Source organism: Hippoglossus hippoglossus, chromosome 4 (assembly GCF_009819705.1).
Source record: "Hippoglossus hippoglossus isolate fHipHip1 chromosome 4, fHipHip1.pri, whole genome shotgun sequence".
Lineage (NCBI taxonomy): Eukaryota > Metazoa > Chordata > Actinopteri > Pleuronectiformes > Pleuronectidae > Hippoglossus > Hippoglossus hippoglossus.
The window spans coordinates 14,836,445-14,857,719 of record NC_047154.1 but is presented as its reverse complement, the minus strand read 5'-3'; the positions used below and the strand labels follow the sequence as shown (position 1 = coordinate 14,857,719).

Genomic DNA, 21,275 nt, shown 5'->3' with positions numbered 1-21,275 from the left:
GCTGATTCCTGCTCATGGTATTGATCGCAAAGCTGTCCCCCTCACATCTCATCACATCGCTCCGTGTGTGGGGGAGAGTGCTTGTGTATGTGTGTTTGTGCCTGCGACAGTCCGTCTGATGGAAGATGTGGTCAGTGTCCCATTGAGAGAATCTTCCCATTGGGACAAAATTCCCAAATTAGAGCTCTTTTCTGTAATGACACAGATCTATAGTCGGCGGTGTCGCATGGTGGAGCCCTGTAGAATTGAACCCACAGGACTCGCACCTAATCGGGTCACCCCAGGTACCAGGAGATCACAGGAGTGGAGAGAAGAAGCCACTTGAAACTGTCAGCCACCAACCTAGAAACACCCCCTCACACACATATGCCGCCACCTTCACCTCCTCCTCCTCACTCTTGCGCCTCCTCCACCATGCCTCACAGGCCCGTCTGTCACCCCTCTATAATTATGAGGAGTGAGAGTAATGTGTTGCAGTATGAATAGGATTGTCGGCCTGATTGTGATGTATAGGCTTTCATTACCATGTCCAGGCCTGTGCCCTTCGCCATGTAGGAAATCCTATTTAGGCCCTAATTTGGGAGCCTCCTCGACCGTCCCGCCTGATAGCAATCACACACAGTAATTGTGTGCTGGGGCAACTGACAAGGGTGGAGGCTCAGACATGGAGAGAGGGAAAGAAAGAAGGATAGGAGGAGGAGGAGGGAGACGGGAGGAGGTCCTGACAATGATATATCTGCATAGTTTGGTACATTATTCCGGCTATCCTCTGCAGAATACGTACGTTTTTGTGTGTACGTCTACTTATTTTACGGTGTTTTGTTAGCATAACAATTATTTAGAGGCAGTTAGAGTAAAAGTGGAGGAATTCTGGTGCAGGATTTGATGTTATTTCATAATGGGCATGCAATTTGAGGGGGGCTTCCCTCTTTTCCCTCTCACACTCCTCTTCAACAATGCTACATGGCTAATTGGGAGGAGAGATCATGCTAACTCAATAATTTTGATTTATGAGATAATCTCCAGCCGATATCGCACGTTCTCATGAAATGACGACAACGTGGAACCAGCCCTCCAGCCATAAATATTTGTACATTTTCCGTGTCGAAGTTGCTAACTTTTTTAATATTTCATTAGCTCTCTTTTAGAATGGAGTGATTCATTTTATGCAGATCTGACTCCACTTATAGGCTCGTAGATAATGAATGTCTAATTGACTCATTTAAATACTGTTTGCCTGCAGGAGAGCCTTTGCATTAAATGTTTGATTGCCCTCATATTAACTGTCATTAATCCCCTCTGCTCTTAATAAGGACTTTATGAGGCTTTCTTAAAACTTCTCGGCTACCTCACAATTCCCTCTGCATAATTAAGTCGAATATTCAAAAATATGGAAATGAAGGAGCTCTCCGAATTTGACTAATGGTCTTTGTGCCACATAATTATAATTATAGGCAAACCTTTGCATTTTCTGTTCTGCATCGAGTCACGGCATTAGCTCGGGTCAGTGAGGGTCGATACAGCTAACTCTTCTGTTTAATGTCCAACGTGAGTCCGCTGTTCACGCCAGATGCAGCATTTGATCAAACTGATTCCTCTACCTGGAGCGTGTGTCGTTACATGAGCACATTCAGACTCCGCAGTGTCCTTTAAAGGAAGATGTACAGCACAGAACAAACTTTTGACAGCCATTACAAACTGTCACTGCACCAGAGTGGGTGAGAGACACAAACTTGTCTGTGTTTATAGCTTAACTGATCCTCTTATTCCTTGCTACTCCTCCAGTCTCTCTGCTCTGCCCTAATCTCTCCGGGGGTCTTACTGGCCCAGGATGACAAATGGGAAGGAGAGGCCAGTCAAGCGTGGGCTCTGTGGAGAGGCTCAGGTCGGGGGCCTCGCTAAGCCCCCTCAGCTCTGCCCTGGATCAGCTATGACATGGCCTGCACTAACCCCAAGGATGGAGAGGCCACACACAGCACACACAAACCCAGGTACAGTATGTATACTAGACACAAACCCACATATAGCTCCACGGATGTGAGCTTACACACAAAGAAACACAAGAGGAGATATGGATCTGATCAGAGATTGATTTGTCTCATGGACCCCGTGGCTACCTCATATCAAAGCACACACACACACACACACACACACACACACACACACACACACACACACACAAACACACACGCAAACACCTACAGCCTTTCTTGTGTCTGAGTCGCTCCAACAATCCAGGGCAGGTATGCGGGTGTCAGCTCAGAACTGTTGACACCAGATAAAACCCAGCCAGCTCTATTTCAGTACACACAGTCCAGCTCAATAAGAGCATGTACTAAATGACTGCAATGTAATGAGTGGCTGTGCGGCTGTACTGTGACACTGACAGCGCATGAGAATGTAACGCGTTGAAGCCTCCTTCTCTCTCCCCCCCCCCCTTCTCTCACTCGCTCTATGCTCCTCTGCGCCCCACTGCCTCTCAGCCACGGGATCAGCTGCAGGCGCTAATGAAACGTCAGTCAGGTAATTGAGGCTATGGCGGTGGCAGGCCAGCCAGGCAAGCAGTCAGCCTGTGTGGGTGATGACACCGGGACACTTGCAGCTCCAGGATCCCCAGCAACCCCCTATGGAGCATCACAGGAACTGCTCCAGCACCCAGCGGGGTGGAAAAGATTGCATTTAGGCTGACATTTCCTCATGTCTTCCTGTTTGTGTTAAGGAAAAGATGTGAGTGATGAGCAGCGAGGTGTGTGCTGGTAAGTTGAGTCGTCAACTCATCCAGAGATTATTAACTAGCCGGTGAAAGCCGCTGTTGTCGAGGGCGATCTGCCGGCAGCGCAAGTGAGGGAGTCAGAGGTTAAAATCCTTTGTTATTGGACCCCAGAGTGATGTTACCATCCCTGCCATCCGCTGACCTGCTCAGCACCCCCAGTGAGTTATGGGTAATGTTTAATTCCCCTGCCGTGACAGCTGTGGATCCGCATGGTAAATTGGATTTCTTCCCTCTTTGTTAGAATTGTGCTTGGCCAGGTAAAGAGTGGAAGGGGGGCGGGGGGGGGGCATTGGCTTTACTGGTTTGGTGAGGTAACTCTGTCACATATTGTTCACAGGCTTCTCTATCTCTCACTGACCAATCAAATCAAACTGGTTTGTTTCTGAGGGCTGACGGCAGCACGGAGTGAGGCTGCTCTGCCCGAAGTGCTCTTGTCGACATGCAATCACTGCACTGACCTAAACAGGCCGCACCCCCAGCCATGTGTCCCTTTGTGCATCAGGAACACCACGATAAACCAAGATAACGTAAAAAGTCTAAGATGAAGATTCAAAAGTTCAGTAACCTCATTCACACTAAGGACGTGTGTACATGTGCATACTGAAGAAATAAAAGATAAGTGTTGTTATATCATCTTGGTCCGTTGCCCATCACCTCATCATGATGTCTTTCTTTGCTTTCATTGAGTTTTGATAGATTTGTTTTCAATTATACAAGTCTTGCATAAGGTTTTCAAAATTATTTCAGTCTGGAATGTAAAATAATAATTTTACATGGTTAGGGATGGGGGGGGGGGGTTGGGGTTAGGGTCACACAGTCACCGATATCAGTTCCCTGAATATGTTTCCATCAGGACCCATGAATTATTCATTATTATTATTGCAATGTTAAAGAATGAGAGAAAAAAAAACATTTTCCAGATCGCCCAAAAAACTAAATTTGGTTTGCAACATAATGAACTTTATCTTGATCAATTGAATTAAAAACAGATCAAATCATCTACATGAAATCCCCCGTTTTGTAAAAATCGTTACTACATGACAACGCAAGGGAAGTTCTACTCCTCAAATGACTTTTCTATTCTGCCGCCACCAGCCTGGTTCCTTCCCTTCAAGGTAGGACACCTTGAAAGACAACACCTGACCGCAGATGTTCCTGAGAGCAGCACAGTCTCAGGGAATAGGAAGTCCAGATTTAGTCCCACTCTCTCTGCTGCTCGACTCCACTCCACTCCGCTCCGCCTCCCCGGGGCTTTAATGTGGAGAGTGGACAGTGGGGTTAATGCCTAGCTGTAAGCACTGCTTAGCACCAGTGATTGGGTTTGTGTGGTAGCAGGCCTTCCCCCACCAGCAAAAAAAAATCCAGTGGAAATGACTTCCACTGTCCGGCCCTGGGGGCATTTGTGATTTTCCAACCTTCGGTTTCGACTCCCCTCCCCTTTGTTGCAGCTCGGTGTCCCAGAGGGCGCAGGTGAATTTGATGTGGAACAATGATTAAAAGTTTTCTCCCTCAAGGTGACCTAAATACTGGAGGAGGTGAAAGTCAAAGTGAGAGACGTGGAGATGAGAGGGCCATGGAGGTGAATCTCTGCTTTGGACATTTGTTATGGTTCATATAGAAAGCACTCCATCCTGAGCCCAGGAAGGAAATGATCCAAACCCCGTCTTTACTCTGCTGTGGCACCATCGCTGCCTCTTCCCCTTGTAGTAATCAGTGATTGTATGTGACATGATGGGTATAAAGCGCTGTGCCACAGAACGGAGGCATCGACAATCTAATCATTGTCACATCAGCGATTACCTCAAGGTGTGATGTATTTGAAGAGGCTTTATCACATCTGCTATTACCTGCCTCTTCCTCCCTTATGTCCCTCAGTACACATCTCTTTCTTAACTGTGTGTTCAATCACCAACAGCAGCTTCGCCTGCCGGTGTGGCCGAGCGGCCCCTCGACAGTGACGTATGCCAGCGATTAGCCTGGATACAGTTCAATTATGATAAACAGCCAGTGCACCTCTTAGGCTTGTGATTAAAGCCTGGGCCTGGCCTTGATAAAGAGATCCCATCTCGATGCCATCACAACCACATTATAAGACACTCCGCTGTGGTGTTCTGCTTCATGCTTTTCACATCAGTGTTGCAGAACGTACACTGTAGCCCGGATGGAGCTCATGGCAGACGGACCTCGATGGTGGCTGCTGGGGAGGGTCTTTATCATTCACACTTGGCTGCTGATGCATCCCTGCCAACCTATTTTCAATTTAGACTACTATTTATTAATAACCTCCACCATCTTGAAACCTATCTTACCAAGATACCTGCCATATAACTTAAGACTGGCTTGGATATTGAGAGAGGAGCCCCAGTTTTGATAAATGGATGAGCAGTGATGAAAAGGAGATATCAGAGGAGCATGAGAGGGGAGAGAGGGGAAGAGAGCAGAGCATTAATCCAACAGCAGGCTGCTAGAGAGCGAACAAGAATAAGAGACAGAGAAAAGGGGGGAGAGAGAGGGGAGGAGGAGGAAGCAAAAGAAAGATAGCCTCTCGGCTGTGTTCTGTCAAGGGAGAAATTACACATTTACGGAGGTTTTTTCAAGCAACGACGGGTTCCATAGATCAAACCACTGGATTTATGAGCCAATTTTCAACATGAAATATAGACACAGAGAATCCATTTTACCCATGTTTACTTGCCTCCTCTCTCGCTCTCTCTTTCTCAATCAAACAGCCTGTAGCGGGTGGACGAGCTCGCTCCCAACATCAGCAGCGCTAATTAGAGCTGCTAACACAATGTTCTTATTGTGATGATGCAGCTTCCTGTGGCTATTTGAGTGTTTTAACCTGGGAAGTAAGGAAGTTGAGCGGATCAAGGCTTGAGATATTTTGGTAAGGTCTTGCTCTCTCATCTCCTCACAGGATCTCTGGAGCTTAGCAACACCAGGTTCTTATTTCTAAAGCTCTGCTCCCCCGATTGCTCAGTTTGGCTCGGCTCTCGGAAGAGTTTGGGATATTACAAACTTTTCCCATTTACGAATAATGGAGCCCACAGTGGTCTTGGGAATTTTCAATATAGTCGAGTTTTTGGAGCATTCCCCAGATCTGTACATTGACACAGTCATGTCTCTGAACTCTGCAGGCAGCTCCGTCAACCTCAGGGCTTTTATGCCTCTCGGAAACAAATTGTCACCTGTGTTTGTACGAGTGTGTGTATTTCCATATCATGTCCAGTCAAATGAATTTACCATAGGTGGACTCCAGTTGAGGTGTGAAAAGGATGATCAAGAAGGCACCATTTTGTCACCTTTTGTCATGTAAAAAGGTCTGAATACTTATGGAATATTTGAAATATACTTAAGGGATATTTCAGTTTTTCACTTTTACTTCAGTATTGAGTATAGATTAATGAGGGGAATATGTTCCTTTTTTTTATCTTAGAATTCGGCCGAACCAAAATGTAGTGTAGCGTGCCTGAATACTTGTATATAAAACATGTAAAAAGATCCAACAATGGTCAGACTGCAATGAGTTTGCATACAGATTGCAGAACTTGAAATCTATGCGTTATTGCAAACTCCACACATAAATACACACATTATGCCAAGATCACTGTGCTCCCCTCTTTGCGCCAAACATATTCAAAATTTGCATAGAAATGAATGCTTAAGTAGGCTAAACTACATAATTGACACGCAATTAGCAATATTATGGGAAGGCGACCTAATGAAGTTTCCTTGGCTGTGCCAACCGAAGAATGATCACTGCTTAATTATCATATTAATGAAGTCATTAGTTGTCACTTGACTTAAATGACAGGTAAAGTAAGAATGTCATGATCCTACAATTCCCTCAGTAAATGTGTATTCAGCACTAATTACCTCCATCTGAGAGAGAGAGAAAAGGAATCACTATGGCACAAACATGCATGAATCACAGCTAGGAAAAAACACAAAGAGGTTTATTGAATCATTGACTAAAGCATCTCCAAGGTCACCTGAGGACAAACAACACAAATCAGCCTCACGAGTCCAACATAGAACTCAGCAGCAGATGGAAGCGGCATCTCTGTCGTAGGTGGATGGGGAGTCGGTACTACAGGCTACAACAAAAACACATTTCCAGTAAACACTATGGTGTGATTAGGCCACGAAAAACCCTCCGATGGGTCAAATGAGAACTGCGGTTGGCGGTCCTCCCACTCACATAGTCTCTTCTTTCATTCCAATTCATTTCAATTACCCAGTCACTCCCACCATCTTCCCAATGTCCCGATTAGCTCAGTCTGGCAATTTACAGTTGATCTTGCCTCATCTAAAGCCGAGCAATGGTGGAGGCTGGGAGACGAGCAGTAATGGAATGAAATGTCACTCAGTTGTTGCCTTTGTCACCAAGATGCTGGGCAGGTCAGATGGGGAGGGGCTGGAGAGGTCTGGTTAGAAGGTGAGAAGTTGTGTGCGTGTGTGTGTGTGTGTGTGAGTAGTCAGTGGTGCTTTTTACGTGGATGGACAACCATAAATCCTGTGCATCTCCACTTGGACCAGAGTAACGCCACTGTGCACCAGCTGGCGCTCTCATCCTCATCAAGGCTTCTTCACCTTTTTCACCGAAGACGAGCTGGAAGCCGATTCTCTCCGTTTGCGCTGCAATGTAATGCACAAAATCACATACGTGTACTGGAGCAGTAATTTCCCTCTTGTTCTGTTTTCTGCAGGAGTTTCCTACCAATGCAATTGAAGTGACCTGCTGGTATTTTTTTCTATGAGCACATATTGCTATTATGAAGATGTCCTCTGAAAAGATCCACACCACATACTCTGATGCAGACAGGAAGGCAAACCAAGTCAGTCTATGGTGCAGTTATAAGGACTGGATCCCAAACGGACATTACCTAGTGGGGTTTTTTTCTTGACCGTTTTAAATCACAAAAGTCTATTTTTATTCAATGTCATCAGCATTCAAAGCTTCAGATATGGTGTAAATCATCAACCTCTAAAAATTGCATCCTCCATCAGCTGTTGAAATAATACTGGCAATAAAGTTCATAAAACTAATTACCTGCAGAAAATGAGTTCTCTAGGTTGTATTTATGTGTAGCCTTGTTTTTCTCATTATCATTTAATACCATGATTGGTCATTTTCAGACTGAATTTGGAGATCAGGCTGTCATCTGTAAATAACTGTTGCGACTGTCTGTATTTAAACCAACATCAGATGTGAAATGCATGTGCGTCGGACCTGTGCAGACTCACCGAGTTGGGGGTAAGTGGTGCTCCAACAACATCGATGATCTGCTCCTTGGCTTCAACCTTGATGTCGTCAACACTTGGCCACGACTGGATATCACCTCCTGGTGTGGACGCCGCAGTGCTGTTGGAGGCATTGAGGTCCCCACCCTGTGCCACAGTGATTAGTCCTGCCCCTAGAATTCCACACCCACCTCCACTGCCGGCTTTCAGTAGAGCCTCATAGCGATGACGCAGCATCTGCTGTTCGTATTCACAGTTGCTGTGGGCCTGCTTCAGCTCGTACAGCAGCACCAGGTCACTGCGCAGCTCGTTAAACATCTGTACAATTTCTTCAGTGGGCATGGGGTTAAGATCTGAATCCACACATACAGACAGAAATATAAAAATTAGATATGTTTTGCCAAGCATTGCCAGTAAGTTAATGCCAGCAGATGTACAGTACAATGGGTAGTATCCTTGTTATGGTAAATGCAAAACAGAGGCAATATCTCTTTGACACTCTTATGTCATCAGATTTCAACATGAGTTTGAAATGTAAAACTTTAAAATGTTAGACGATGCCAATATTCAGACTCACCCACTCCTTGCTCTACGAGGATCTGCTCAATGGCCTTGATCTTCTTCTGGCCAACTGAGCTTGGTAGTTTCATCTAAATCACACAGACAGAAACACAGTGAGACATATAGACACACACACACCCACACAAGGGTGTGATTTAAGGTGCTGGGGATATTAGGATAAACAGCTCCACCTCGGGGCTTTTAATTCCTATGAAATGCACTTCAGCGGGCCAGATCAAAATGTCTTTATCCACTGAACTCTGTCTGACTGATTAGCTAGAGGGGCACTCCACTTCTTTAGCCGTGCTAATGCATTTTCCATAGAGAGCGGCAGGTCCTCATCAGTCTTGAAGATGAATAAGAGTTCTCTGGCTAGATCTTACAGATATTAGGTCATCACTAACAGAATTAATCATCACAGTGCTAATGAGAGATAGCTAGCTGAAGTCAGACTCTCCGGTTTCTCACATACATCAACTGAAGGTTCAAGCTTCGCTAAAAGTCTTTTGATATTTATGGTGGTTAACACACTCAGCTGGTCTTCAAAAAAAAAACGTTACAAATTTAAGATTTTTTTAAAGATTTTACATCCATTCCACATCACAGTGCAGAAAAATACTATTTCCTGACACAGACCTATGGGAATATATGTTTATTTGTAGTTTTAACATTAAATGTGTTTAGAATACTCGTGTCTAGTTTTAATGCGTTAGTTTGCTCACCCTTTGACTGCGCAGTGTGACTCCCGCTGATTTGAAGTCAGGGAACTTGATGCCTGCCGTCTCTGGAACAGCCTGGAGAAAAAATAACAGATAAACTGTAAAGACTTGCCACAATTTTTCTGAGACACGGCTGCTCCATTCAAAATGATTTAAAATGCCACTGTATATAAAAACAACATGTGGTTTACAGCAGTCTTTTCTCAATAATGAAAACTATTTATTTTTTCCTCTTTAAGACTACTTTGAAATCATAAGCATCGTAAACATTTCTCTGGTATGAATGCTTGGCTCTTGCTTTACTTGGCTCCTTTTTTGTAAAGCATATCATACCGGTTTTTCTGTTTCTCTTTTCTGTGGGAGCTTCTTCTTGGAAACCCTCTTTTCAGCTCGTCTCAACTCTGTGGTTGTGTCAGCCGCTTTAATGAGTTTCTGTAGATCCTGAGCCTTCTTCTCTCGCTCCTTCTTTCTTGACTCAATCTTCCTCAGCTCCTGGATAAGATATTCCTCTTCTGCCACCTGCAGGAAAAACAAGAAAAGTGCAATAGAAATATTTTAGAGGCTGGGAAACATTATACAAGATTGAAAAACATTTATAATGTAATATTTATTAATAATAGTTTGAATATTATTTATACATAAGGGATTACAGCATTACCAATTTCTGTAATGCTATCACTTTAATTGGCTTGTGCTTTGCACACTGCCTCTCATTTTGGCTGAGTAACATTTATGTTATGAAAGCTTAACAAACGCATAAGAATCCAGATGCACTTCAAGTGACAGTGTTACGAACCTGTTCTGGTGTGCGATTGAAGAGCTTCTCCAGTTGCTCCTTGCGACGTCTTTCATGACCTGCATCAAAGATGTAGATCTTGGGCTCAGTCCCTGTAGCTGCTCTGACCTTTGTCAGCTTACCACAAATATTGTAATAACGCTCTTTCAAGTCCTCCACAGAGCGTTTCTGAAAAACACAAGGAGGACTGTTATAATAAATAGACGCAACTAAAGAGAATTTAAGAACTGTGGGTTAGTAACTAGGTAATTACTCTGTATTGTTGGTGGTCGTAACGGTCATGGACAACTACGAAGCGCAGGTCAAAGCGCTTGGATAGGTCGAACAGATGGTCCGTCTCCGCTTTAGTCCAGCCATCGTCATGGAGATGCAGCTGATACTCCTGCTCTGAATACACTGGCACCTGCACCGTCTATGAAAGCGGACAGAAGAAGCACTGAATCAGCACGAGTAACTCAAAAGAGTAAATAAGTGAGCATGCCTGAAATAGAGGAGATAAGAGAGGAAAGGTAGCTGTAAATATCTTGTAGGCATCCACACCTTGTTGAAACGGGCAAAAGGGTAGTCCTTTCCCTCCTCTGCCACACGTCTCCAGTGATGGAATATGGCGCCATCCCTGCGAGCAGGATTAGTGAAGGGCATCCACTTCCAGGGACGCACCTTTTTACATCCTAGCTTGGCTTTCACTGTCCTGTAGCCCTGAGTAGTATCACTAGGAAGCAAAGGGGGTGCATCTCTGGGAAATGACAGGGAAAACAGAATTTGTTAAAGCAAGGGTAATAAATATGAGAGAAATCTGCTTATTGTGTTTGAATTCTTCCAGGATCAATGACAGAAAAACATGCAAAAGCAAGCAACTTTGCAATGTGTTAGATCATATAGCCAAAGGGGAAGCTTATACAGTATATGGAGTTAAAAGCCTTGAAAATTCTTTGGCTTGGTATCAAATAAAACACTCAATTCTGTGTCCTTCCTCCTCATTTTTTATCATGAACAAGTATTATTAATGGAAGAGTGAAAAGAAACAATTCTCCCTCTCCTTATCCTTTTACCCTGCCAACTGTAAGAATAACAGCATCAGCTTTTCAATAATTAAAAGGTAATTGCACTAATTCAAGACAAACATGTGATTTTAAACAAGGAGCCCATACTTCTTATCTGAGTAGAGCAGAGCGTAGACCTCCCTGTGCATTCCCTCTGGTCTCTTAAAGGTCAGAGTTTCTGTCGTCTTCTTGGATTTTTTCTGAAATGATGGACATATTGTTTATTATAGAGAAACATTTTTGAAAATACTTTGAAGCACGAAAAAAAATAAACATCAATATTTCAGACAGCACGATTTTGTTTTCATCCCTCATACAAAGTGTAACTCTGAAGGCTGGATATAAGTTTCAGAAAAGAAGGTCCCATTGTTATGATATGCTTTAGGTCAAATAATAAGTTTAAGGTTGTTCGTGTTTACAGTCGTATCAACACATCATGGGATTCCTTACAATAACTTAATTCACTTACACAGTTAATGAAGTTTTGAGGGTAAGACGAATGGGTAAACGTGTGGATACTGTGTCAGGCATCATAAAGCGTATTTTCTGATTATGTCTCACCTTGTCTGAGTTGATGAGGTCCTTCTTGCTGATGGGGCCGTCATTATCTCCCCCGGTCAGCTCCAGAATATCCCTCACATCCGCACCGGTCCCCATGGCTGGGTGTGTTGTTAGTTAACGCTCCTCGCAGCCTGTCAAGTGATAACACTGCTCATTCACTCACAGTAACACGGTACAGTCCATCAAATACGCTCCTGGCTAACGGCTAACGCTAACATTATCATTCCTAAACTACGCTAACGTTACACAAAGCCGCAACACGGCGAGTAGCGACTTCGTAATATTATTTTCGTGATTTAACACTGAAAGTGTATATGGTATAAAAAAGCTCAAGAGATCACTAATAAAGAATATTCAAAAGCTATTGTTAAGGCTAAAGGAGAAGCTAGCCGCTGGAGGAAAGCTATTTCCGGCTCCGCTGTTGCCTTTGTGACGCTACTGATCTATATGGATAAAATGTCGCCCCCGTGTGGTCAGGCGGTACACTGCTAACATTTTTTTTTAAAATTTGTAATAACTAAAGTAGTTTCTACTAGTTTCAAAGAAACTAGTAGAAACGAACGAATACTTTTATCAGGACAACTATCATCCTTTAAAAGAAAGGTTGAAACTCAGTCAAATGTATCTTTCCTCAACATTTGTTTCACTTTGAACACATTGTCTTTCTTTCTTTCTTAGTTTAAAGCAAATAATCCACAAATAATTAGTTATCTGTTGAAAAATCTGATGTTTTTACAAGGAAAAAAGTAGAGATGTTTGTTTAAAATTGTAAAGTCAGAGATTAAGATTAAGATTTGGGAGAATGAGAGAGTCATGTGCAAATTCACATTGACAAAATGAAAAATACATGTAGGAGAGTCCTGCATACTATGAGTTGTTTGGCAGGGAACATGTGGGGAAATGACAAGTTGATAAAGGAATATTTATATAGAATTAATTATGCAGCTGTAGATTATGGCTTGATTGTATTTGGATCAGTTGCTTGTACATCCATAAAAGGTTGGACAGAATCATGACTCAGGCATTAGTGTTGGGGGCAGTCGTTTAATCAACATTGAAGGAAATGAAACAGTTGGATCACTGGTCACATATAGATTAAATACAAATCAAGCTGCCAATGCCAATATGTAAACCAGAAACACAATTGTTTATTTGAAATCAGCAGAGGAAGAACTATAGGATTTTCATTTTACTTTATTCATTCTTCACCAGAGGTGTAACAGAAGAAATGTACCCCTAACCCTTCTATTGTATTTATAGTGATATCAGTGTTTGTCATACAAGATAATGGACTGACTGGAAGAATATAAGAAATCACTACTGCCACTCTAATATAGATGGCGGTAAAGCTCAGCTAGGACAACTCAACAGAAGAAGAAGAAGAAGAATCCGGTCTCAGCTTTGAAATTTCCCATCGTCCGTTGCGGGGATATATTTCCGTTAGCCGCCATTTTCGTTAGCTGATGTCGCAGGAGCGGTCGGTGCGGTCAGTCAGTCAGCTCGCTCTTGTATCTGCTACCAATTCACGTTTGAAAACTTCAGACTTGCACTCGTATCGACGAAGTCCGTCTGAGATCGTGTAATTTTAATCTTTGTGAGTCGGTAAACAGAGGAAGAAGATGTCGAACGAGCAACAGGCCGAAAACACGACCGAGAAAGCGGGTCCGCCGCAGGCACCGCAGCAGCAGCAGCAGCAGCAGCAGCAGGGGTGAGTCCATTCATCAAAGCTCCTTTGTTAGCTCCTCTTAGCTCCTTCGCGGCTCTCCTCCACGGAAACCCCGCACTTTTACCACAATATATCGAAAATCGTACTTGTATAGATTTACTCCCAAAGAAGCTTTAATGCAAAGTCGACCCACATGTTGATATTTCGACGTTGTAAACATTTAAGCGCCGTTAGTGTGCGAGGCCCGTGTTTTCTTACAAAGAGGATGGGGCCCATTTTTACGTAATGTAACATAGTAACCTAGTGAACCTATTTAACGTTGTTAGCCCGGTTATTTTTCCCTCTTGTGTTTGTTAATAGTAACTTGATAATAAGCATGTAGCGCTGTGCGATATTAGCTTAAAATGTAAATAGGCCTATTAAGCGCGAAGAGCGGCCTTGCCATGCGACTTAAGCCTTAATGCAAGTAGCACGATCGAACAGTGTGGCCTGTGTCTAAATAAAGCTATTCAATCGGCGTTTTTAAGTGATATCGATAACTGCATACGTCTATCTCATAGATCTGCACATTTGAAAACGTCTTGCATTAATAAATAACAAAGGGTACCGCCATTATTGGATTGCATAACAATGGTTTCGTTTTGGCCTTGGTAAAGGATCTAAGACCAAACATAACCTAATGGAGGTTATTTTAATTTAATGGATGTAACATGTATTAAGCGTGTCCCTGTTTGCTGACCCTTTTTTTTGCACTTTTCTCGCTTTTACCAAATGATTAAAGAAAAACCGTGTTCGTACAGATAAGTGTTTTTTATTCTCAATATTATTCACTATATATTTCTGATCTCTTCACACAGAGAATTGAATGGGAAAGCCAAGCATGAGGCCAATGCAAGCAGGAAGGAGAGGCCCCAGAAGAGAGGTGGAGGTGGGCGCTACGAACCCTATGGGAACGTGAACAAGAGATACCGGGTCTTTGTCAGCAACATCCCATATGATGTCAAATGGCAAGCCCTCAAAGACCTGATGAAAGAAAAAGGTAAGGCGTCCGGCAGATGGATTGACTCACTAAGCGTTGGACATTATTAAAAAGCAAGGGTCACTTTGTGTGACCATTGCAGCCTTTGAATGGCTTTTGGGGAAATTGTGCAGAAAGCTAAAAGTTGTACAATGTTGCTGGAGATTTCATGGGGGGGGTTATTTGGAGAAAAAAGGGTTTTGATTGAGGTCCCTCTTATTTGTCTGTCAACTGTGGAGTTGCTGCAGACTTGCAAAAGTGCTCTGAACCTGGATGTTAGACCGAATATTTCTTCTCCACCGAGACTACATATTTTTGTGGTTTTTTGGAAGTGAAGGTTGTCAATCTGGTGCTTTAATGCGAAACTCCAGTGGTTTGGAATAAAGGACACAATAAGATGCTTTTTCCACAAGAAATCTATAAAAAGATATGCAGCACTTTGCTGTAGTGTTATGAATTCCCCCCAGCAACAAGTTGCTCTCAGTTGCAACATAGAACAAATGGTAAACTGGGGCTCATGATTAATAAACTCACAACTCACAATTTTGGAAGTGGGTCAAACAAATAATTTTAATGCAGCAACCTTGAATTTCAATAGGTATTAGGTTCAAGTTTTCTCTTAAAGGTATATGGATTTCAGTGTGTTGTTACTCATGTGAAAGTTGTTTTGTTATGGGTTATTGGAAAGCTTTAGATGAATCACAAGTAATGCACAAAAATTGGCATTAACTTACAGTAAAAGCATGTGTTAAGACGGGTACAACCCTCTTTCAGAGGGAGTGCCGGGAATTTGTTTTATGATCACTGACTGGAGTTAAATTGCATTTTCTTTTTTAGGTGTGACCTTTACAAGCATATGTTTTCTCAGCAGATCTCCATGTTGTGCCAAACACAGCTACGCGTTGGGGATTTTGGGGTACAGGTCTACAAAATGAAGCAACTTCTTATGCACTGTCCTTGTCTGTAGAGGTTTTGTCACTGATCTATTCTTTGGAACAGAAACGTGATCTGAATCGAAAACGTGGCTGTGGTCGACGCTGAATCAAAATTCTGATATTGTGCCTTCCAGAAACTGGTCTACTTTACCAACATGTTTGTGAGAAGTTTCTGTCACCTAAGAGCTTGTCACCATTAACATTATGGTTGGCTTTCTACCTGTAGGCTTCCTCTCAGACTCAGCTGATGGGCAAATGTATCGATGCATTAGTCTGAGGCTTAAAATAGCGACACTTGACAAAATAGGCGCAGGTTTGCAATGACATGGGCTGAGGCATTGAACTGGTTTGGACAATATGAAAATCATTGGTTAATTATCTTCATACAGTAGGTTGTGTGCACTGCATTATATTCTAATAGGAAGGCTGATGGCCATTTCAATAGTTGTTGTCCTCCGTCTATTGCTTGTGGTGTTTCGGGAGAATTCCAACAAGGACAGGCTAAGAAGTCTTTATTTTTTTCTAAAAAGACCAAAGCTTGCTTTTTGTAGACCTGTACCATATTGTGCTGCTGCGGTGCTGCGGGAATGCTCAGGACTGGCAGTCCGAGCTATCGGTCACCGGCCGCCCTACTTGTGTTTCTGCTCTAAACCCCCATTGTTCTCTCGGCTTCTCTCCCTTGGTGTGTGTCGTCTCTGGAATCTGATTTGTAGTGGGTGAGGTAACGTACGTGGAACACTTAATGGACGCAGAAGGCAAATCGAGGGTAAGTGCAAATACATACAAAATAAAAAATATGACTAATGAAAGACAAACCTGTGTTTGTCAGCTTTGGTTTCTTTATTTTCATTGTTGGGAATTGTTCAGATTCAGAAACCTGGTGGAGTGTGTGTGTGTGAGATGGTGAAATCTCGGAGATATGTTTTATGTGGTGTCGTCTGTGGCACTGTCTTGAGGCCACCCGGAGTTTGATGTTATTACAACAGGTCTTCAGCTTTCTTCGAAGGCAATCCTGTGGGATTGCAGTAGCTGACAATGTCCCTTTGGTTGCTGGATTTGCTTCATATGAACTAAAGGGGTCAAGAGGTTGTTACAAGGTGGTTAGCTGGTTGTTAATGTAACTCATTCTGTAGAACTGTTCTACTGGAAAATACTCCTCCAATATCTTAGTAGTTGGGAATCCTATTTCACTGTGGATTTTCTGCCCTTTGGATGTTGGAAAAAGACCTTTTTATATTTGCCAGACTTTGCTGCATTGTGTTAAAAGAATTGGGGGAAATGTGAGACTTTAATGTAATTTTATTTGGAAGCACAGAGCTCTGGCCAAGGCTGTAGGTATTTGTGATGGTGAACTTTTGTGCATGAAACTCTCTCTACTTTTGCTTAGTTTGTTTTACAATTTAATCTATCAATCTGTTCACCACCTCCTTCCTTTTACTAATTGTAATTGTTCTTTACATCTTTTGGTGCGGCCTGTTCTTAATTCTTCAATCAACAAAGGGTTGTGCGTAAGTAGTCTGTTAAATTATTTATCATCATTCACAATTTGTTCTGTCAGAACCATGATTTTTTTATTTTTTATTGAGTTGACACTGTAGAGACACATGTACCAGTCTCTGTGTAGGACAGTTAATACAAACCAAGGTACAGTTTGATTGTTCTCATTCAATGTTTTTTCAGTGTTGTTGAGTTTAGGACTGAAGAGCTAATGAAGAAAGCGGTGGAGAAAGTAAACAAGCACAACTTTAATGGACGACCCCTAAAAGTGAAGGAGGTAAGCCACAGCAAGTATTGCAAGGAAAAACTACTTGTGAACATCTCCCTTCTGACCAATATGAAAGTTGTAGATTTTGCTGAGTCATATTTTCATGTGTTTTGTTAGGACCCCGATGGTGTGATTACTCAGAGAGAAATGGGCAAGGTTCAAGGTGGAGGACCTCCAGGAGGCCATGGAGGAATGGGAGGCATGGGAGGCATGGGTGGAATGGGAGGAATGGGTGGAATGGACCGCATGAACATGGATCGAATGGGCCCTGGACCAAATGGTGGTAATGTCAACATTCCTCCCAGCCTGATGAACAACCCCAACATCCCCAATGAGGTCATTCATGGTCTCCAGGCTGGCAAGATTGGCAGCACTGTCTTCGTTGCTAATGTAAGGCTTCCACATTTTTGGAATCGTTTTATCTGAAAAAGACATCTATTGAATTAATTGATATCAAAAGAAGGGGACAAGTATATGAGCCACAAATATAGATTAACTGGATGTAAATGTCAAGTAGAAGATGTCAGACTAACAATAGTTGTTGGGTAGGGATGTCACAATACAAAATATTTAGTAGTCGCACACATATATTTAAAACCTACAAAAACAACAGTGGTTATGTAGCCTTCAAGTAAAACAAGACTATTATTATAAAACAGAACAGTGGCATGTAGTGAATTTGAGGACTATTTTAATTTTTTTATCAGATATGGCTCAATGACCAAGAACACCAGACGCTGTACATGCAATATACTCACACACACGCATATACTCGAGTGCAAGGCTGCAAGCAGTATGTCACTGCAGTAGTAGTGACAGACCATTAAAACGTATGTTTTTTTTTTAGATGCATCATTATCAGTGTTTCCTCTAGGATGTTTTCAGCAGTGAGGGCAGCAAAGTATCAGTTCTCGTGACATCCCTAGTGTCTGCAAATGTTAAATTAGTCACCATATCTCATATTGTTTCTTGTGTGTACAGCTTGATTACAAAGTGGGCTGGAAGAAGCTGAAAGAGGTGTTCAACATGGCCGGCATGGTGGTGAGGGCTGACATTCTTGAGGACAAGGATGGGAAAAGCAGAGGCATGGGCACAGTAACCTTCGAGATGCCCATTGAAGCAGTCCAGGCTGTCTGTATCCTTTTTTAAAATGTTTGCTAATTGAAAACCCTGTTTAACCATAGAATGTTAACTTGGTACAACTGCATTGCTTTAAGGTGTCTGTGGTACGTTTTCCTTAATGATTTCATAGCTATGTTCAATGGGCAGCTGCTGTTCAACAGGGTCATGCATGTCAAACTGGTATGTTGCCCAACTTTTCTCTACATTGGCTCATATGATCTCAGAGCATAGTCTGACTGTATATTTCTTTTCCAGGATGAGAAGTCCCTGCCCAAAGATTTTGGACCACCCGAGAGAGCTTCTTCTCTTCCCCGTAAGATCTCTTGGTTTTATTCTCTTGGACAAAAAGTGAAAAAGAGGAATGCATTGTTAATAATATACTTTGTCAGCCATGTAAATATTGCCCCATGTGCTGTATATGTGATGGCTTCTCAGGAGCCTCAATAATGTGCTGATTTAAACTCAAAATCTTTATACTGTACCATTTTCTTTTTTTCTCAGGTGGTCTCAGTGGTATTGGTTTGGGTCTGGGGCCTGGTGGCCAGCCCATTGATGCTACTCAACTCAACAGAGGGGGAGGAGGTGGTGGCGGCGGTGGTGGTGGCGGAGGAGGAGGAGCAATGGGCAACATGGGCCCTGGAGGTAACTCCTTTGTTTGTGTGAAACTCTTGAGTAGAAGTTAACTGACATCAGTGGCTCATCACTACTTGTCTAACTTGTAGGAATGGACGGAATGGGCTTTGGCAACATGGGAGGTCGTATGGGAGGAGGAGGAGGAGGTGGTGGTGGTGGTGGTGGTGGTATGTACCAGAACCTCACTAATGGCCGGGTCCCCCACTGCATTTATATCAACTGCGACCTCCTCTTGTAATTAAACAATATTTCGTCACTCTAGGAATGGAAAATTTTGGAGGAATGAACAACATGGATCGTTTTGGATCCTCAGGGATGGGCCGAATGAACGGTAAGGAGAAGTTGAGATGTGCTAAGCACAGCAAGCGTGAATGATCACGTTTGCTGGACACTAATGGTTTCATCTCTTGCATTGTTAGAGATGGACCGTGGAATTGGTGGTGCTTTTGACAGGGAGTTTGGGCGAAATGAAATGGGAATGTCTCGCAATAATTTTGGAGAATCCTTTGAAAGAGGAATGGGTTAGTATTTTTAGGATATTGTTTGAAATTCCTCTGATAAGTACTCCAATTAAGCCTGAAGTATTGCCTACTTCAGCTGAGACAATTGATTTTTTCCACTCTTTTTGTTAAACCTTAAAGGAAACTCCATGGGTATGGACCGCATGAGCTCTGGAATGGATCGGCTGGGAACCAGCATGGAGCGTATGGCAGGGATGGACCGCATGGGCATGGAAAGGATGGACCGTGTGACTGACCTGGACAGGCTGGGTTCTGGGTTTGACCGAATGGGCTCTGGGATGGAACGGCTGGGGCCCAGTATGGACAGGCTTGCACCTGGCCTTGACCGTATGAGCTCCAGCATGGACCGCATCGGCTCAGCAGGGTTTGATCGCTTGGGCCCGTCTAATATGGATCGCATGGGTTCTGGCCTGGACTTTGGCTCTCCAATGAATATGGAACGCATGGGCAACACTGGCATTGACAGGATGCCCACTAGCTTCGAACGCATGGGCTCTGCTGGAGGAATAGACCGCTTCTCCTCAGGTGGCCTGGACCGCATGAGTTCTGGCATGGATCGGATGGGATCCGGAGGTGCTGGTGGCCAGTTTGACCGTCCTGCTGACCTGGATCGTGGATTTGGTGGTAATTCCTTTGGAGGAGCTGGAGCTGGAGGGCCTGGAACTGGTGGAGGCAATATCAGGAAGGGATGCCAAATCTTTGTCAGAAATGTAAGTGTTCATCTGCACTTGAGTTCTTATTCGTGTTTACATTACTGGATTTATTTAACCATCTTCTCACAAGGGATTTTAATCAATTCTGAATTCATTTTGTTTTAGCTGCCATTTGACTTCACCTGGAAGATGCTGAAAGATACCTTCAATACATGTGGTAAGTGTGTTCATCTATCCATTTCCAGAAATCTTCTCATGTCTGTATGTGGAACACATATCTTGAGAACTGTACATCTAATCGTCTTTGCACTTGGCATGTGGATTAGGGTCCAGGAAGTGCAGTGTCGAACTTGGTGCAATTTGGACATGTGACGTGCTCAATATTAATAAACTTTAAATAAACAGGCGACCAGCGCACTATAGCAGCAGTGGCTGGGACTTGTCATTGTCAATCACAATAATGGGTGCATTCACGCTAACGACAACAGATTTTGTTCACCAAACGTTGAACAGGTGAACAGCTCTTTGACATGCGTTTGTCATTTCATATTAACATGACTTGTAACACTAGTATTCTTCTCTCTGCAGGCATGGTCCAGTATGCTGATATCAAGATGGAGAATGGCAAGTCCAAGGGCTGTGGTGTGGTCCGCTTTGACAACCCCGAAACTGCTGAGCGTGCTTGCCGAACCATGAATGGCTACCGGCTGAACGGAAGGGAGATCGATGTTAGGATTGATAGGAATGCATAAGTTAATAGTCTGGGTCACTTCTGACATTTCAAGTAGTCATTCATGTCTAAAAACTTATCATCCGAATCGCCCATGAACTTTATATAAACACACGGTTTGTTTAGATATATGTAACTACAAATGTTTTAGTTAGAAATTTGTAACGGTGAATGTGTTTTAGTTCTTAAATTTTACTTTACTTTATTTTTTATTAGAGACCAAACTTTTAATTTTTTTCTGTAATGTTTCAACTTGTCATTGCCTTTGTGCTATAAGGTGTTTTGATAAATAAACCTCAATATTTGAAATGCGTTGTTGGTGTCCTGGTGTTTTTGCACTGCATGTCACTACAGGGAGTTTGACTTGAAGCTTTTTGTTTGATACTGTCATATTCTTGAAAATGTGAAGACTATTATGGTTCTTACGTTGAGCACGAAGTTTAATTATACTGTGTAGAGTTAAATCCATATATTGATGGTAAAGAAAAAAGTTTAACAATCAAGTGGGAGGGGTGGAATTACGCTTGAGATGTCA

The 21,275-nt window shown here is 42.9% G+C and overlaps 2 protein-coding genes across 10 annotated transcripts; one reads left to right on the top strand and one right to left on the bottom strand.

Annotated features, from left to right (window-relative positions):
* Window positions 1-6,708: 6,708 nt before the first annotated feature.
* dmap1 (DNA methyltransferase 1 associated protein 1) lies at window positions 6,709-12,131 on the bottom strand. The gene is made up of 10 exons (XM_034582351.1): window positions 11,698-12,131; window positions 11,245-11,336; window positions 10,634-10,829; window positions 10,347-10,505; window positions 10,094-10,261; window positions 9,631-9,816; window positions 9,301-9,372; window positions 8,595-8,667; window positions 8,021-8,370; window positions 6,709-7,411 (listed from the first exon to the last, which is right to left on the bottom strand). The coding sequence occupies exons 1-10, from the start codon at window positions 11,791-11,793 to the stop codon at window positions 7,352-7,354; spliced, it is 1,452 nt and encodes a 483-aa protein (XP_034438242.1). The 5' UTR covers window positions 11,794-12,131; the 3' UTR covers window positions 6,709-7,351.
* A 991-nt stretch (window positions 12,132-13,122) lies between these two features.
* hnrnpm (heterogeneous nuclear ribonucleoprotein M) lies at window positions 13,123-21,052 on the top strand. Of its 9 annotated transcripts, none has more exons than XM_034582342.1 (16): window positions 13,124-13,405; window positions 14,221-14,402; window positions 16,030-16,082; window positions 16,817-16,824; window positions 16,997-17,090; window positions 17,199-17,471; window positions 18,063-18,216; window positions 18,334-18,383; window positions 18,459-18,516; window positions 18,705-18,845; window positions 18,926-18,991; window positions 19,099-19,167; window positions 19,256-19,357; window positions 19,478-20,067; window positions 20,176-20,227; window positions 20,599-21,052. In XM_034582342.1, exons 1-16 carry the CDS (start codon window positions 13,317-13,319, stop codon window positions 20,760-20,762), a joined length of 2,145 nt encoding a protein of 714 aa, XP_034438233.1. In that variant the 5' UTR covers window positions 13,124-13,316; the 3' UTR covers window positions 20,763-21,052. The 9 variants fall into 9 exon arrangements, with proteins under 9 accessions (XP_034438240.1, XP_034438239.1, XP_034438238.1 ...); XM_034582346.1 differs by having other exon boundaries at window positions 13,124-13,390; window positions 20,599-21,046; XM_034582345.1 differs by having other exon boundaries at window positions 13,124-13,393; window positions 20,599-21,046.
* The last annotated feature ends 223 nt before the right edge of the window (window positions 21,053-21,275 follow it).

What these genes read in the sequence shown, in the direction of transcription:
- dmap1 (XM_034582351.1), bottom strand. Translation starts at nt 11,793, where the DNA reads ATGGGGACCGGTGCGGATGTGAGGGATATTCTGGAGCTGACCGGGGGA. An exon ending in CTTTTGCCCGTTTCAACAAG is followed by an intron (nt 10,506 to 10,633) that starts GTGTGGATGCCT and finishes CCGCTTTCATAG; the next exon opens with ACGGTGCAGGTGCCAGTGTA. An exon ending in ACGACCACCAACAATACAGA is followed by an intron (nt 10,262 to 10,346) that starts GTAATTACCTAG and finishes TGTGTTTTTCAG; the next exon opens with AAACGCTCTGTGGAGGACTT.
- hnrnpm (XM_034582342.1), top strand. Translation starts at nt 13,317, where the DNA reads ATGTCGAACGAGCAACAGGCCGAAAACACGACCGAGAAAGCGGGTCCG. An exon ending in GCACTGTCTTCGTTGCTAAT is followed by an intron (nt 17,472 to 18,062) that starts GTAAGGCTTCCA and finishes TTGTGTGTACAG; the next exon opens with CTTGATTACAAAGTGGGCTG. An exon ending in AGGGATGGGCCGAATGAACG is followed by an intron (nt 19,168 to 19,255) that starts GTAAGGAGAAGT and finishes TTGCATTGTTAG; the next exon opens with AGATGGACCGTGGAATTGGT.